This window comes from Sinocyclocheilus grahami, unplaced genomic scaffold (genome assembly GCF_001515645.1).
Source record: "Sinocyclocheilus grahami isolate Dianchi unplaced genomic scaffold, SAMN03320097.WGS_v1.1 scaffold229.1, whole genome shotgun sequence".
NCBI lineage: Eukaryota > Metazoa > Chordata > Actinopteri > Cypriniformes > Cyprinidae > Sinocyclocheilus > Sinocyclocheilus grahami.
The window spans coordinates 788186-806664 of NW_015505408.1; the positions used below are offsets into that span (position 1 = coordinate 788186).

The 18479-nt window shown below is 37.1% G+C and overlaps 3 protein-coding genes across 6 annotated transcripts in view; 1 reads left to right on the forward strand and 2 right to left on the reverse strand.

Annotated features, from left to right (window-relative positions):
* The window catches only part of LOC107597165 (DAZ-associated protein 1-like), a 14109-nt gene extending 11083 nt beyond the window's left edge, over positions 1-3026 (reverse strand). For all 3 annotated transcript variants that reach the window (XM_016288118.1, XM_016288117.1, XM_016288119.1), the window contains exons 1-2: positions 2924-3026; positions 2509-2557 (exon numbers count right to left, since the gene is read on the reverse strand). In XM_016288118.1, coding sequence (XP_016143604.1) covers positions 2509-2535 — 27 coding nt within the window. In that variant the 5' untranslated portion in view covers positions 2536-2557; positions 2924-3026. The remainder of the gene's footprint in view (positions 1-2508; positions 2558-2923) is intronic.
* Positions 3027-8599: 5573 nt separating this feature from the next.
* LOC107597217 (guanidinoacetate N-methyltransferase) lies at positions 8600-12796 on the forward strand. The gene is made up of 6 exons (XM_016288169.1): positions 8600-8990; positions 10292-10437; positions 10536-10599; positions 12255-12322; positions 12428-12538; positions 12632-12796. The coding sequence occupies exons 1-6, from the start codon at positions 8816-8818 to the stop codon at positions 12770-12772; spliced, it is 705 nt and encodes a 234-aa protein (XP_016143655.1). The 5' UTR covers positions 8600-8815; the 3' UTR covers positions 12773-12796.
* Positions 12797-13572: 776 nt separating this feature from the next.
* Positions 13573-18479, reverse strand: part of LOC107597168 (NADH-quinone oxidoreductase subunit B-like) — a 9093-nt gene continuing 4186 nt past the window's right edge. The window contains exons 5-8 of one of the 2 annotated variants that reach the window (XM_016288123.1): positions 17786-17965; positions 17339-17385; positions 16340-16428; positions 13573-13805 (exon numbers count right to left, since the gene is read on the reverse strand). In XM_016288123.1, the coding sequence (XP_016143609.1) occupies positions 13708-13805; positions 16340-16428; positions 17339-17385; positions 17786-17965 (414 nt within the window). In that variant the 3' untranslated portion in view covers positions 13573-13707. Of the gene's footprint in view, positions 13806-16339; positions 16429-16517; positions 16565-17338; positions 17386-17785; positions 17966-18479 lie in introns of both variants that reach the window. The other variant, XM_016288122.1, reaches the window with a different exon arrangement.

Sequence of the window (18479 nt, forward strand, 5' to 3'; positions counted from 1 at the left end):
CACCCCCGCATCGGCAACCCATCCCCCCCCCCCCACTCCCACGGGCATCACTGCTCAGAGTGATGGGAGGCCTCGCGCAAGTCTTCGCATCCAACAGTAGAGCTGGGATTTGGTACACAGTTTGATATGCTCCAGTTTCTAATTTTATAACGCATGGCCCCACCTCCCTTAAAGCCCCAATGAAATAATGTCATGTGAAGAACAATAGCCCAGGTACCTTAGTACCTGATTCCTTCAGGAACACAGACCCAAGTCAAGGAGAACGTCGGCGGGCGAGAACAAACTCAATGTAGGACAAAAACTACGGAGCTATTCTGGAGTCTTGGACGAACTTGCTGGAAGTGGTTTTTCACTTTAAATCAGCACACTGCAGTCATGACGGAGCCTCGGGAGACCAAACATAGAGACGGGCCCCTCTGCATTCTGGGCCTGCGTGAGGCTATTAGTCAAAATTCTAGTGATATATTTTCAAAACGCAGATCAACCTCAAACCGGCCACGCTGGGAGTGATATTTTACTAAGTGGAGCTGGTGAGGTGAGATAACACGTCATGCGACTTGTTCAGTCTTGCGCTATCCCTTAAAAACAGACTAATACACCTAGGTATCAGACAATAATCTTACGCTACAGAGACATTTGCTACCCGCCCAAAGCCCGTTTGGAGTAGACTAACAGACACAGTATGGAGATTCGAATATTGAGGTCACTTAATTGAGATTTCTCTTTGCCTTCTGGGATAATATAGAACTCAAATAGTAAGTGACCTGACAGTAACAACCTGAATAAAAGAAAAAAAGAAAAAGAAAAAAAAAGGAAACCGACCGGTTCTTTAGGTGAGTGCTGCTATGCTTTAAAGTTCACTTCGCATTTATATACAGTGATAATTTCTAATGTAAAAATAACAGATAAACATATTCTAATAGTTCACTTTATTTGAATAATTATTCACTTTATTCAGCATTACAGCACCTAAAGGAGCGGTCCAAATGAACCAAGCCTTGGGCGACTAACATGGTCAGAAATTTATGTAAAAATACATAAAATGTAACAAAACACAAACACAATAAAAGGTTTTGCTCAATATATTGCAAACTTTTCCCACATTGGGAGAGAAATAATGTTTTCAATAATGAGAAACGAACTCCCTCACACGTTAAATGTCAAATTTCCAACTATTCGTTTAAGCGTAGAAGGACATGGTTTGAGTGAATGTAAATAGTGCGCTGCAAACTTTCCAGAAACACTGTGTAAAATAGGATTTTAAAAATGAATTAGCTGTCCTTTTTTTTTTCTCCAGTCATTTTGATGGCTCTTTTTCTCATTTAGTTCTTCAGCTGGACCACGTCATGGCCATGGTTTGAATATGTGCTGTTATGGAAAACAGGTACTGGCTAGATAATAAAACAGTGGATCTATTGAACTTGTAAAGTGTCAGCCATACTGCATTACGACGTTTTGAAATCTTAAAGGGATAGTTCACGCACTTATTTAATTTTCCCACGGAACACAAAAGTGGACATTTTTGAAGAATCCTCACATTCTCTTTCTATAGTAGTAACCATCTATGTCAAGCTCCAAAAAGCCAAAATTTAGCATACAAAAAGTTGTTTTTTTGTAGGATTTTTGTGGCCTATACAGCGATAAACAGCCTCTTAAATGCATGTCCCTTGTTATTGTCCAAAAAAAAAATTTTTTAAAAGCAGTGCATATGAGTCAAGCGTTATATGTTTGAAGTCTTGTTAACATTTAAATTTAAGTACTTTAGCAGCATCTATTCAAAAAACTAACTCACATTGAGTTATGAAAACAACAAAGTTACTTCACGCCGGATCTGTTTCCTACGTTGTTGTGATTTGATCTGAACGGAAACAGCGTATCCGTGTGACGCAGCTGACACAGAACAGCATACGCTGTTTTACGTCCAGCGGATATTCTCCAAATTGGCACCTGGGTGATGCGGAGAAGACGAATTGTTGAATAAAGTCGTTTTTTTTTCTTTTGCGCACAAAAATTATTCTCGTAGCTTCGTATAATTGCGGATGAACCCTTGATGTCACATTATTTTACAGATCTCCTTGCTACGTTTCTGGACTTGGGAACATTTCAGTTGCGTTGCTGTCTATGCAGGGTCAGACAGCTCTCAGATTCCATCAGAAATATCTTAATTTGTGTTCCGAAGATGAACGAAGGTCTTACGGGTTTGGAACGAAATGAGGGTGAGTAATTAATGACAGAATTTTTGGGTGAACTATCCCTTTAAGGCACAAGCAGATGTGCAAGACGCTGAACCAATTGAGCATGTTTGAAGCAAATGTTTGCGTGTCATGTGGATGCTGCTGATTTGCCTTGCCACCATGCAAGAGTTGAGACACACCAAACCAAGCATCACACACATGAGAGGGGCGGATGGCCTGCGTGATGTTCTCTTCTCTTTGGGTCGGAATAGTTTGTCTTGCGCATGAGGTGAGAGAGAGACTGAATGGGAGCAAATATGAATGTGTGGATTACCTCGAGGCCTCTGTTTCTCTGCGTCATAGATCATTACCACCTCTGTGACCTTCAAAAGGGAGAACAGGACCCGTGAAGGACGAAACGGACATAGAAAAAGCATCATATATAAAACATATTACATACAGTGGGGTCCAAAGGTGTGATAAAATATTAAAAACAAGGGATTCAAAATCTGGAAATACCGAAGTAAAAATGTCAGGTAAAATTAATAAAAATATATATTTAAGATTTCGCACTTCTAGGTCACTTATCAATAAGCAAGTACATGGCCATGCAACCTTTTGGACTCCACTGTACATGCTCATTTGTGCATCGTTTGACATCATTTTAACATCTTTATGGAATTTATTTAGTTATTAATAATGCCTAATTAAAGAATAATGGTACATTTCTACATCTGTGTCCATCTCACCGCTCCAAATCTGTTGAAATAATCCCTGAGTTCAGCTTCACCGCAATTATGAGGAATCCCACCCACAAATATCTTCTTAGATTTATTGCTGTCACTTTTGCTTCCTTTCTATAACACACACCAAAAAACAGAATATTTGAGTTGGGCAAAGACTGGACAATTATAGCAATTAAAGGGATATTTCACCCAAAAATGAAAATTAACCCATTGATTTACTCACCCTCAAGCCATCCTAGGTGTATATGACTTTCTTTTTTCAGATGAATACAATGTTAAAAAATGTCCTGGCTCTTCCAAGCTTTATAATGGCATTGAATGGGTGTTGAGATTTTTAAGCCCAAAAAAGTGCATGCATCCATCATAAAAAGTGCTCAACAGGGCTCCGGGCAGTTAATAAAGGCCTTCTGAAGCGAAGCAATGCATTTGTGTAAGCAAAATAACCATATTTAAAACTTTAGAAACCTTAATATCTATCTTCCGCTAACTACGAGCATTCACGCAAGATTGGCGTTTCAGCGGATTACTTTTTATGATGGATGGACAGACTTTTTTGGGCTTTAAATCTCAACACCCATTCACTGCCATTATAAAGCTTGGAAAAGTCCGATTCGCCTGAAAGAAGAAAGTCATATACACCTAGGATGGTAAATCATGGGGTAATTTTCTTTTATGGGTGAACTATACCTTTAATAAAATAAACATCATGCAGTTTTCAGACTCTTATGAACATACTTGGATTTTTGTTTTTTTTTATTATGTTGTTTTTACATTTTTTAGTTCTTACCCAGGCCGATATATATATATATATAAAAAAAGAAAGCGTTCAAAAAAAATTACATGCACCATGAACAATATTAGATCATTTTCCATCGATTTCCTCATTGCATTTTACGCATGCTATTTGATACAGGCTTTATCCGATTTCTGGAGCTTGCGTCTAAGCCGGCTCTCTCACTTGCACCCACATACTGAAAAGGCAAGCTCAGCCCCTGAGTGACAGCCTGCTTTCTACGCTGAGAACATGCCGAGCAAATATACGTTTATGGAGAATATTATAGCGTGCATCAAGCCAGCAATGCAAAACAAGACGGTGCTTTTAATGAAAAGCACACTACAGGCTCGCACACACTTGCATTATTTAAGAGCAACTAATGTTACTGTATAAAACTATATGAGGGTTAATAGGACAGTAACACTCACCCTGGGTGGTGCTCCAATCCAGTCCACCCACAAACAGCTTCCTGCAACACAAAGATGAGGGAACGTCACAATGCATTTGCGTTCATTCAGAAAGGAACACGAGTCAAGGTGAAGGAGAGAAAACACATTTGCCCTTGGCGCTGAAAGACTGATCCGTGCGGTCTAACGGGTCATAATCAGAAACCAGCCGTACATTCAAATAACCCAGATCCACTCCGAAACCATCTCAGACATGAGCCGGTTTATCAAATCAAACTACTGCAGGCTGGGTCACACTGTGCACCCATGAGTTTCTCTTCTGCTCCGATTATAAATCTTATAGTATAGAAGTCAGAGGGATGAAATCCTCCAATATGATTATTTTTAAAAAAAATAGCACGAAAAATACAGTGATACAAGTCTCCAGTTTGTGATTATAAACTTGTAGGATACCAAGAGCACATACAAGCCTCTAGTTTGATTATAAAACTTACTATATGTGACCCTGCAGCATCTTAAGTCGCTGGGGTATATTTGTAGCAACAGCCAACAATACCGTGTATGGGTCAAAATGATTGATGCCAAAAATCATTAGGATATTAAGATCATGATCATGTTCCATGAAGATATTTTGTACATTTCCTACTGTAAATATAATAAAACTTAATTTTTGATTAGTAACATGCATTGCTAAGAACTTCATTTAGACAACTTTAAAGGCGATTTTCTCAATATTTAGATTTTTTTTTTTTGCACCCTCAGATTCCAGATTTTCAAATAGTTGTACCTCAGCCAAATACTGTGCTAACAAGCCACACATCAATGGAAAGCTTATTTATTCATCTTTCAGATGATGCATGCATCTCAATTTCACAAAACTGGCCCTCATGACTGGTTTTGTGGTCCAGGGTCACATATGAAAGAGAGCGACATGTAAGTGTTAATAAAACTCACACTATAAAAAGAGTGATGAAATACTCGTTTGTTTATAAGAAACTTGCAGCATAAAAACACAGGTGACACAAGCCTCCAGTTTGACAGCTGAGCTTTTCCTGTCAATCTATCTCTTAGCTTCTTTGTTGAAGCATTCTATCTATTCTATTAACCGATAACATGTCGTTGTCATTTTGAAGGAGATTAGTGGTGCACCAGAGTGAGCTGCGGAGCTCGGCAGGATGGCTCGCTGGGATCTGCTGTCCTCTGGGCGGCCCGCTGCGCATCTTTCTCCGCTGGAACGGGACAAGTACGTTACATCCAAACACTGTCATATAAACACATCGTGTCTTACCCGATTTCATCTCCAGCTAAGTTGCAGTTCATCTCCGTGGCGAGGGTCGTGGACGGGAGTGCTGACATGGATCCGCTCGCTCGGTCTCCTGCCGGTCTCCGCCGCCAGAGAAGGTCACACTCCGCTTTCGGTTCAAACCGAATCTGCGCAACACTGACGCAGGCCACGGGGCGCCCCAGCAAGGGCGGTGCAATCAGCGCAAAGCATGATGGGAAATGGAGTCCACTAGGCTACTATATCCTCCTGAGACCCAGCTATGGAGTTTTGTCCTCTGTAGTGGACATTATATTTGAGTGATTTCTCTGAGACCTCACATGTCACAGGTTTAAGTCTGGATGTCCTGTACAGAGCACATTCAGGGCTTTCCAGAGACACCAAATGATTGGATGTTTCACCCTGGCCACGCCCTCTCCTTGGTCTTTAAAAATGGCTGACATTAATTTAGTGATAAAATTGTACATCCTTATGGAAATATGATAATATTTTGCAATTACAATTTAAATCTGATTAATTTTCAAATTGTTTGTCATAAATCAACATCTCGGGAAAATGTTACGGGGTTTCAAATCAAAATATGACTACAGTTATGAAACAGGACATAATTTCATACATGTCCTCTGTAGAGGACACCAGGACTAAAAGCATGTTTAGCACACATTTTGGGAGACAAAAGAATTGAATAGGAAAACAAATTATATATAACAATATTCTTATGAAATATTAGATATTATTATGAAAAGCTGGCTAATTACTAACCCCATTATTACACTTCTTTTTTCAACATGCTGTCCCAACAGCACTTTAATATGCAAATTAGATACAGTGTATAGATAACATTGTGCTTAATGGGAAAACCAGTTTATGGAATTTTTACACACATATTTCATAAAGCAAAATGGTATATTAAATCATTTTGCTATATATTTTATAACAGTTGAGAACCATCCTTAAACTTAGGTATAAAAAAATCAGTTTTTGCCTTTTCATGTCAATTCTTGTCATTTTATTTTTAGATTTTATTCCTGGTGTCCTCTACAGAGGACATAGCATACCATTTAAATAAAATATAATTTTTCAAAAATGTTATTTTACCATTTTTTTTCTTATGCTCCAAACAATGTAATGACATGAAAAAATACTAAATTCACAAAGCTTTTTATTTCTGATTCTCAGGGGGCTATAAAGAAAAAAAAAGAGGATTTGACACGGTAAAAAATATGAGACTTGCATATTTATCTATTTCATTTCAGTACTCTAAATATATAGATATAATTATTAAGGCTGCAGGTGGATAGGGTAAAAACATTAACTAATAGTTATCGTCTTACTTACCCAGTTCATTGATTACATTGATAATTGCAAATATTTTTTGTATTACAAGTTTTCTAAAATGCTAGGTTTAAATATGCAAATGAGGCATTATTTAATGAAATATGCACTAATTTGCATAAACGTCTTGTACAATAATCTGAACACTGGATGAAGTCAGTTTCAAAATTATTTTATTTATTTATTTATGTATTTATTTTTTGACATATTAGAGTCAAATGTTTTTACAGAGGGAATTGGTGTCACTCAATTCAGAAAAAGCTTAGAACAGACAGAAAACAATAGCCTATATTTTCACAATTGGGGAGGGAGGGATAAAATGTTGTATATAATCAAGCAAATTATATATGAACAAATCCCTCTGTAAAGACCTTCAGGATATAGACAGGAATACAAATGTAAAGTTTGGTGTGTGTAAGTGCTACTGAAGTGGAGATTTATGGCTCAGTGTAGGAGAAAAAACTCATTTTGAGAAAACAGCCTTTAGAAATATGTATTGTAATTGAAATCTATTGACACAAATATAAAGTGCTATAAAAGAAGTGTTTTTGCCTGCAGTGTCTCCCCTTAAGTTAACATTAGCATTGTGGGCGCGCAAGTAAACAATAGCAACTTTGATAGCTATTAGCATATTAGCATGAGTACGTTCAAAAAAGTTTACTCAGAAATAAGTTTGATTTGGCTTATATAGTGAGAATTAATGAGGACTGAGGCATTGATGATTCAGCTCTCTTCTCATGAAAGTTCATGAGAAAAGCAGCAAAACCCAATTCAGGCTTCAGGTCACAAAACAGGTCTGAATGATTTGTTTGTAAGTCCGACTGATTCATTGCTTGACTCAGTTGAAGTGGTTAACAGCTCACCGGAGCGAAGATTTATTCCATATTGCAGTTTGTTTCTTACACGAACTGCTTTTACAAAATTTCTAATATTTTATGGTCCTTTCTGAAACACGGAAATCCAGTTCCCATTTAATGTAATTGCATGAAAAAGTGGCCTGTACATTATTAAAATGTCAAAACCAAACAAAAATCAAGAAAACCAGTGAACTTGAGTGAGTGAACTCAGACAGAATCCCTTTTTTGTGAACTGTCTCTTTAAGAAATGTCAGTTCTGAGTGTGCTTAATGGTGATGCAGTAATAAGCTGTTTGGAATGAAATCAAACAAACCTGGTTCAACAGGTTCATGAATACACTGTTAGGGGTGCAGTTATCAGTGTTTACAGGACAGGAGGATGAGCTATAGTGTATAAGCAAAGAGAATTGTCGCAGACACATACTTCTATTAATTAGTGATTAAATCCGGCTTTTAACAGTCAGTTTAAATGAATTAATTCCAATTAGTGTTTTGTTTGCTGCTCTCAGAACGTGAAGAAATGCAGAGAAATTCATTAAGATGTTGCAGCAGAGGCAGAGCACAGATGTGCCAATTCTGACACCATATTATTTTTGAAACTGTCTTGTAGCACAGGAATGTTGGGTATGCAAGTAGCCTACGAATTATTAACTGAAATATTGATGAAAGTGGCAAGTGGCCGTTCTGCAGGTTAATAGTTCAGAAAGTCCACTTGTTCTGTACGATTGCACAACCTTAACTATATCACGTGATTAGAGTTAATAGTCAGAATGCATGGCTACTCAAATGCACCACACTAGCACTATTTATTTTTTGGGTCAGACAAGGATCACAGAAATACCATGTTTTTGGACATGTATTATGCATGATATGGTAATCATTCAGTCCCAGATTTTCAAAGTGGTTTTGAACAGCAACTCAAAGTGCCATCATTGTATTATCATCTACAATCACAGCACCACGGTTCAGCCACATGGCAATGAATAACCCAGTCCTTTTGAATAGTAAAGGATAGTAAGGGTTACAGCTGTTGGGTTAAGCTGTTCCAGCTGTCTGTCTAGAGAGCAATGCATGTGAGACCAGACCACCCCCTTCTCTGTGGACTCCTTATCAACACTGATTCTTGCACGATCAGCAGTTCTTTAAATATATAACACTCAAATCACGACAGAGACGACCTCTTCAGCCACTGCGCGTTGATACAACACCACACCACATCTGCAGCATTCAACAGCCCACCATGACCTCCTCTCAGCCGATCTTCTCGAAGGGAGAAAACTGCAAACAAGTGTGGCACGACGCGAGCGCTGACTACAATGAGACCGACACACACTTGGAGATCATGGGGAAGCCCGTGATGGAGCGCTGGGAGACTCCATACATGCACTCCCTTGCAACAGTTGCTGCATCTAAAGGTCATTTGCTATTTTAATTCTTGATCAGCTGAAACAGTGAGTCAAAGAAGTCGATTCGTTGCGTTACGTTTTCGTTGAAAGTGACTTTATCAGTCCTATTATATTTAAAAGTGTCAATATTATCCGCCAAAACCTTTAAAAAGGACTGTGTTCTCAATAACACTGTATAAATGAAGCGTTCTACTATGGCGAAGAGATTCGAATCCTTCAGTTGAATCGAATCTTTTGAACAAACATGTGTAAACGATTCATTCGTGAATCGGTCATCAACTCACTGACTCCTTGAACCGAGCACTGTCCAAATATGCGTTTATTATGCAAAAATAGCTTTTTTTTTTTTAAATGGATGTCCGAACATGCAGTATTTATGTAACGGAAAACCAGAAAAACAAAAGACGTCTTTTTTGGATGCGTCCAAATCAGTTAATAATTGGGTTAAGTTTGATTAGCAAAGGCCTTTCTCACGTTATCTTTCACATACCAACAAGTTGACCGAAAAGCAACTTAATAAACTGATAAATAATTTTAAAAAACCGTCACCCGTATGTTCCAACACTGGCTTTTTTTATAATTGTTGTTATTTTATTTGACAACATGTACGTCACGCAAGGATGACCACGTGATGCGCTAAATCAGTTCTAAAAGATCTGTTCAAAAGAACCGATTCCAGAAACGAGTCTCGCCAGAGACTTCCCCGCACTACTATTGCGAAGACGTCGCTCATGAATATTAATGTGGCAATGCTGACGTTGCTTCCTGGAGCGACCAATGGCGTTGCCTAATTAATATTAAGTACCTTAGAATTCGTAGAACGTAAACGTTCACGTTGTAGCAGTCAGATTAGATTTCGTAATCTATGAATGTGACACAAACACGTGCTTGCCTTGTGCCACGATGACAGGTGCAAAACTTTCACACGCAAACTGTAGAAGTTAAACACCAGATTCAGTTATTTCTCACTTAAAAGCTTAAACCTAAAATGTTTGGTTTCATAGGCACACAGAGCATGTGTCACATCAACAGTTTGCAAACGGAATTTCTAGAAATGCCATTCATTTGAGAAGGGCAGGACACTAGTGACCTCGGCTTTACTCCTCACATGCCTATTTTTACTCCTTTCTGAAATATCACCTCCTGCAGCTCCAGGACCTTTCCCTTGACCAGCACTCTGTCCATATTAGCTATCTGGCATAGTAAAATATATACACTTAATGGACAGAATGCAGTTGAAGCACTGAATTATGAATAAGAAAGCAGGTAAAAAGCATAAACAACTGGTCTCCTCTTGTTTGGGAATGTAGGTGGAAGGGTGCTCGAGATCGGCTTTGGAATGGCCATAGCAGCCACTAAAGTGGAGTCCTTCCCCGTTGAGGAGCACTGGATCATTGAGTGCAATGATGGTGTATTCCAGAGGCTACAGGAATGGGCCAAAAGTCAGCCACATAAAGTAAACAAAATATATCTGTATCTGCAAATTGTGCTGAGTTATTACGAAGCAGCTTATGACTTCTTAAACTGTGCATTATTTTGGTTATACTTGCATAGGTTGTTCCTCTGAAAGGCCTGTGGGAAAATGTGGTGCCAACCCTACCCGACAATCACTTTGATGGTAAAACCATTTTAATATTTACTATAATGCAAGCAAAATATATATTTTTTTATGCACATGCATAATGGTAACCTTCAGTACAAAAGAGGTGAAATGTGCTGTTTACTTGCCAGTGACTACATGAAAAAAGAAAAACAAAAGTCTTGAAAGGAATTAATACTTTTATTCAACAAGGATGCATTACATGAATCAAAAGTGATGGTACAAAAGATGTGCTGAAAAGTAGTCATTTTTTCAGAATCCTCAAAAAATAGCATTCTCACAAAAATATGAAGCGGCACAACTGTTGCTGAAAAGAAATACTGTTATTTGTTCTGATTTTTTTACTGTTATTTTGCTGAAAAGAAATACTGTTATTTTTTCAGAATCCTCAAAAAATAGCATTCTCACAAACATATGAAGCAGCAGTAACTGTTTTCAACATTTGTGAGGTTAAGAAATGTTTCTTGAGCAGTAAATCAGCATATTAGAATGATTTCTGAAGATCATGTGACACTGAAGACTTGATGCTGAAAATTCAGCTTTGATCAAAGGAATATATTACATTTTACAATAGAAAAGTTATTTTAAATTGTATTAATATTTTGTATATTTGCTGCAATGACTTAAAAAAAAAATAAATAAAAAAAAAAAATCTTACCGACCCCAACATTTTTAAATGGTAGTGTAAATTTTGTCTAATTATATATGTAATGTATTAAATTGCACTGGACAGAAAATGATTATAACATGTGACCCTGGACCACAAAACCAGTCATAAGGTTAAATTTTTTAAAACTGATATTTATATATCACCTGAAAGCTGAATAAATAGCTTTCATTGATGTATGGTTTGTTAGGACTTCTCACAAACATATGAAGCAGCAGTAACTGTTTTCAACATTTGTGAGGTTAAGAAATGTTTCTTGAGCAGTAAATCAGCATATTAGAATGATTTCTGAAGATCATGTGACACTGAAGACTTGATGCTGAAAATTCAGCTTTGATCAAAGGAATATATTACATTTTACAATAGAAAAGTTATTTTAAATTGTATTAATATTTTGTATATTTGCTGCAATGACTTAAAAAATAAAAATAAAAATCTTACCGACCCCAACATTTTTAAATGGTAGTGTAAATTTTGTCTAATTATATATGTAATGTATTAAATTGCACTGGACAGAAAATGATTATAACATGTGACCCTGGACCACAAAACCAGTCATAAGGTTCAATTTTTTAAAACTGATATTTATATATCACCTGAAAGCTGAATAAATAGCTTTCATTGATGTATGGTTTGTTAGGACCGGACAATATTTGGCTGAGACACAACTATTTGAAAATCTGGAATCTGAGGGTGCAAAAAAAATTAAATATTGAGAAAATCACCAGAAAGTTGTTCAAAGTTCTTAGCAATGCATATTACATTTTGATATATTTACGTTAGGAAATTTACTAAATATCTTCTTTACTTAATATCCTAATGATTTTTGGCATAAAAGAAAAATCGATCATTTTGACCCATTCAATGTATTTTTGGTTATTGCTACAAATATACCCGTGCTACCTATGACTGCTTTTGTGCTCCAGGGTCACATATACGGTTGCAGTTAAGGAAATTTATGACAGTTGTGTGAAGTACTCTGCATATATTTGTCATCCAAACACAGGTATTCTTTATGACACATATCCTTTGTCAGAGGAGACCTGGCACACACATCAGTTCAACTTTATCAAGGTTGGAAGACAGTTACATTAAAACCATTTGGGTTGATGTTTGCTGTGAGCGATCACACTCCGTTTTGTCGAACGGTTTCCTAATCACAGTGAACTGTGTTGTCAGGGCCATGCTAACAGACTGCTGAAGCCCGGCGGTGTGCTCACATACTGTAATCTCACTTCCTGGGGTGAGCTGCTGAAAAGCAAATATAATGACATCGACAAAATGTTCCAAGTGAGTAGCTCAGTTCCTGACGCTCTCATTCCAACTAAATCCGTATCATTGTGCTGTGGTTTTATGATGAGAAATCGACTTTTTTTTGCCCAGGAGACACAAGTTCCTCACCTGGTGGAAGCGGGATTCAAAAAGGAGAAAATCAGCACCACGCTGATGGACATCAGTCCTCCCAGTGAATGCAAATACTATTCCTTTAATAAGATGATCACACCAACTATTGTTAAAGAATAAGAAAAACAAACTGTATATAACTCATTCTACTGTCAAGTGTCTCTGAAATTATTTAATTCATTTATAAGGGTGCAATTGCTTTTAATTCTCTCAAAATAACTAGAAAAAGTTTTGTAAATGACTAGTCGTGCCATTCAGACTTTTATTTCTTTTCTTTTTTTGATTATACTACATCATAATAAACACTACATAATTGACATATTGCTACTTGTGTTTTATATATCAGTATGGTGGATGTATTCACAGATAAAGAGCACAGTGTTGTGGTACTATTATAGTTTTTGTTAATATCTTAAATATTTTTTATACTTTATGCTTTCATGTTAATTTTAGTTAGCTTTTGCAATTTAGTTTTTGAAATTTGGCTATATAATTGTCTATATAGGTCTTATTTTTAAAGTTTAGTTTTTAGTTATTTTAGTACATCATTAAACTGAATGAAAATGAGAAATGCTGCCTTAAACGGCTAAAACAAAATAAGTTTTTATAATAACTTTATTTTTTTTATATTAAAACCGAAAAAATATATAAAGATTTTTTTGCATTTATACATATTAGAATTTACGATACTTGTATTTTAATTTTGAGTTGTTTAGACCAATTGTTTTTCATTACTCTAACAGTAAAAAAAAAAAAAAAAAAAAAAAAAAAAAACTGTATAGTTGATTAAAATTACTTGTATACTAAAATTACTTATATATGCATATGTTACATAAAAATGGGCTTCATTTACCTGAATGCGGAAATGAAAACAAATGATAACAAATGCACCACCATGACAAAAGCCAAATATCCAAATAGTCTTTATTGTAGCTACAAAGAGGAGGAGCTTGAGCTCAAACCAGAGCAGCTCCTGAGAAATCAGCCTTCTGAGCACAACAAATGACCAGTATTAAATAAACATCTCAGAGCAGACAAACAAACACAATCACACCTCACTTGCGATACCATATTCTCATTTTCTTTTCTCGCTTGATCTTCTTCTGTAACTGCAGCGTTCCATAAAGCAGAGCCTCTGCTGTTGGAGGACAACCTGGACGGACACACAGACAGATAATCTTATTACACACGTATTAGAGGCAATTCTCTCTATAGTAGGCTATAGTAGGGCTGCCCAATATGGACAATAATATTTACACTTTTTCATAGTGATGTGACGCTCGACACAGAGGCTTCGAAGCTTGTATCAAAAAAAACGAAACATCTCACAGTGAAGCACTGTACCGGAGCTTGATTCGTTTTGCCAAAACCACGTGATCTGTGACGTCCCAAGCTTCATTTTCACACACAACCACGTGACTGCTTCGTATTCTGATTCAAATAACGCGAACCACTTGCACAGTTTCAAGTGTCATGTCTTTGAAAAGAATAAATCATACTATGAATAAATATATGCATACATGCATGTTCATTTCGTATCAATTCCTGGTTCAGACACTTTAACTGACCATTCTATGATAATCTTTGGTTATTTTGATCATAGCCTATATACGCCTACAGCCTTGCCTATTTTTTCCACAAATGTATTCACAGACTCATTTATTCATATTGTGTAATACAATGACTGACATGGACTTATTTATATAGACTTCATATTTTCTTTGCTTTATACAGGTTTTCATAGCACAAACTAATTTATTATCTGAAACAGTCCAAAAATGGCTGGGTCGTCTGGCACGCAAAGGCAGCTTTTTCCACCTTTTGACCACAAGATGTTGTTAGTGTGCACCGTCTTGAAAAACTTCGAGTAATGAACCTTTTTACGATACAGTTGAGGGAAAGCCTCGATGCTTCGCAAAGCCTAATTTTTCCATTACTACTTTTATATATACAATATCGATATCGATATTTTATGAAAGCCCATTTCCGCCACTGAATAAAAAAAAAAGTAAGGTAATTGCGTCTTTTTATCTAACAATTCAGACTATTTTTTCTCGTAATTGCGTGTTTACATCTAACAATTCTGAATTTTTTCTCAGAATTACAATATACAAACATGAAACTGCGAGTTATACAGATATAAACTAGCAATTGTAAGAATCCCCCCTCCTCAGAACTGGACTTTTATCGAAGTTTATCTCTCTCAATTCTGAGAAAAGAAATCAGAATCGCAAGTAAAACGGCAGAATTGCGAGTTTATATCTCACAACCCTGACTTTATAACTCACAAGCAAGAAGTCAGAATTGCGAGATGTAAACTCGCAATTGCAAGAAAAAAGGTCTGAATTGTGAGATGAAAGTCACAATTACCTTTATTTTTTATTCAGTGGCGGAAACGGGCTTCCTTAATATTTACCACAATATTGCTTTCCAATGGGGATGGAAATGCTTTCCACATGTTTGTTAGACTTTGAGAATAAACAAACACAAACTTTTTTACTAATTTAAGGCCCCAAGAAATCCTTTTTATTTTCCTCTAAATTCTGTGTTTTCCATTAATTTATTCCGTTTTATTATTTAATACAACTCTATGATCATCAAAAATGGTGTCTAATGAAATTAATTACTAAGATTGCAACTATTTAAATAACTTTTAAAATGTAATCAAATTACTAATTCATTTACAATAAAACGCACTGCTGTACAACAGAACTGCATTAATTAAATCATGGATGAAGTACTATCTTGGTTGTAGAATATTCTTTAAAAAATAATAATACTTTGAGAAGTCTACAGTAGGGCTGTGTATCACCAGCAAAGTCACGATACGATACGTACCACGATACAGAGGCCACGATACGATACATGACTGCACTGAATTTCACCTCAGCAGAATTGAGAAAAACAGCTGTTTATTAAACACTGCTTACTATAGAGCCATTGCTGTGTCGTAAATGAACAGTTGATGAATTACACTTTTCTGAAAATAGAATATTGAAGTGGAGATCGCTAAACTGCAATCCAACCAGTGTTTTCAGAAAGCAAGCGCGTTTATCCACAGTGGAGAGAGAGTGCATGGTTGCCAGGTTGATAAAGATAAGTAACACATTTAGCAGATATTTCCGTATTGCGCAAGTGTAAAGCTCTGTTTTGGGGTTTACGTCTCTTTATATCAGGCAACCCAGTTGTGTTCCTCTGCAGCCAGATTAAACTTTGTTGTAGCCTATATATGCTCTATTCATACTTTTTTAGAAACCTTGCACTTTTCTACTCAATTCTAAACGTTGTAAAATTGTAAATAAATTAAGTGTGGTCCACTGCTGCACACGTGCCACAATATCGATACAGGGCCAGCTGTATGTCATATCTCTGTGACGATACATCGTCGTATCGATATTTTGAACACAGCACTAGTCTACAGTAGTAATACATTTGTGTCAGATTTATTTCAAGTTAAACTGAACTTTTATTTTGGCGGTCTGTCGTGAAGATGTTTGTTTTTCCTCAAATGAAAGTGAAGTGACTCATAGCAGCTCTGGAGATGGAAGTTCTCTTGTTCACGTCTCATATATTGAGACACAGACACTGAAAACACTGCGAGCGTCATGCGTGTAGCAGACGAAACCGCACCACTCGTTCACACAGAGACACACAGAACATGCTATAGCTTGTTTAAATGAAACACACCTGGGACGTAGATGTCCACTGGAACGATGCGATCACAACCCCGGACCACTGAATAGGAGTAGTGATAGTAGCCACCACCGTTAGCACAGCTACCAGGAAGAGAGAAACAAGACAAAACATAATGAAGTATGATACAGATTAACTAGTTTGTCCTGATCAGCTTATTTGCGTTTCTCACCTTCCCATTGAAATTACATATCTGGGCTCTGGCATTTGGTCATACACCTGAGATAAGTAACACATTTAGCAGATATTTCCGTATTGCGCAAGTGTAAAGCTCTGTTTTGGGGTTTACGTCTCTTTATATCAGGCAACCCAGTTGTGTTCCTCTGCAGCCAGATTAAACTTTGTTGTAGCCTATATATGCTCTATTCATACTTTTTTAGAAACCTTGCACTTTTCTACTCAATTCTAAACGTTGTAAAATTGTAAATAAATTAAGTGTGGTCCACTGCTGCACACGTGCCACAATATCGATACAGGGCCAGCTGTATGTCATATCTCTGTGACGATACATCGTCGTATCGATATTTTGAACACAGCACTAGTCTACAGTAGTAATACATTTGTGTCAGATTTATTTCAAGTTAAACTGAACTTTTATTTTGGCGGTCTGTCGTGAAGATGTTTGTTTTTCCTCAAATGAAAGTGAAGTGACTCATAGCAGCTCTGGAGATGGAAGTTCTCTTGTTCACGTCTCATATATTGAGACACAGACACTGAAAACACTGCGAGCGTCATGCGTGTAGCAGACGAAACCGCACCACTCGTTCACACAGAGACACACAGAACATGCTATAGCTTGTTTAAATGAAACACACCTGGGACGTAGATGTCCACTGGAACGATGCGATCACAACCCCGGACCACTGAATAGGAGTAGTGATAGTAGCCACGCACAGCTACACAGCTACCAGGAAGAGAGAAACAAGACAAAACATAATGAAGTATGATACAGATTAACTAGTTTGTCCTGATTTGCGTTTTTGCGTTTCTCACCTTCCCATTGAAATTACATATCTGGGCTCTGGCATTTGGTCATACCCCTGCCATTAACAAGACATTCGTGCAGAACATTATTACACTGAAGCATAAACAGAAATATTAAAGGGATAGTTCACAAAAAACAAATCTGTCATCATTTACTCACTCTGATGTCGTTTCAAACATGTACGAGTTTCTTTCTTCTTGTGAAGACAAAAGATGATATTTTAAAGAATGTTGGTAACAAAGCAGCCATTGACTTCCATAGTACGGAAAAAAACGTTTAGGTGTGGGTCATTCTTCAAAATATCTTCCTGTGTGTTCAGCAGAAGAAAGAAAATCATACAGGTTTGGAACGACTTGATGATCAGTAAATGATGACCATTTTAATTTTTGGGTGAACTGTTTTTTTAAACCTTTATATTAAAGGGTAGTTTATTAATATTGATATGGTGCAATTACCTTACGCAGTGCAGGAGCCATTTTGTTGGTTAATGTCCCTGCGACTATCATGACATCAGCCTGTCTGGGACTGGCTCTGAACACGACACCGAACCGATCCATGTCGTAACGAGGAGCCGCCATGTGCATCATCTCCACAGCACAACATGCTAGGCCAAAGGTCATGGGCCACAGGGAGCTCTGAAATACAAACATGTTACATTTTTAACTCCTCCCCCCATTTTTACAGGAAAAAAATTATACGCTAAATTCCAGTTTTTTAGGGTCAGTTAATTTTTTTAAGGGGTCATATGATGCGATTTCAAGTTTTCCTTTCTCTTTGGAGTGTTACAAGCTGATTGTGCATAGATTAGATCCCTGAAGTGTTACAAGCTGATTGTGCATAGATAAGATCCCTGAAGTTGCAAAGACTAAAGTCTCAAAACCAAAGAGATATTCTTTATCAAAGTTAAGACTCTGCCACGCCCCCCTAAAACGGCTCGTTCTAACACGCCCCCACATATCTACATCACTATGTGGAAATATTAGCATAATGCCGCCCAAATGTGCACGCAAAGAAAGAAGGCGTGGTTTCAGTAACCGCAGTTAGTGTTGAAGCAGCATGTCAGGGAGACGCTGTGTGTTTCTAGGCGAAAGCAAAAGCACTTTATTTGGCCTTCCGAAAGTAGATGCATTTAGGAATCTTTAAGATGAC

Coding starts and splice junctions, on each gene's coding strand:
- LOC107597217 (XM_016288169.1), top strand. CDS start 8,816: ATGACCTCCTCTCAGCCGATCTTCTCGAAGGGAGAAAACTGCAAACAA. Junction 10,600..12,254: donor ACCCGACAATCACTTTGATG/GTAAAACCATTT, acceptor ATCCAAACACAG/GTATTCTTTATGACACATAT. Junction 12,323..12,427: donor ATCAGTTCAACTTTATCAAG/GTTGGAAGACAG, acceptor CTGTGTTGTCAG/GGCCATGCTAACAGACTGCT.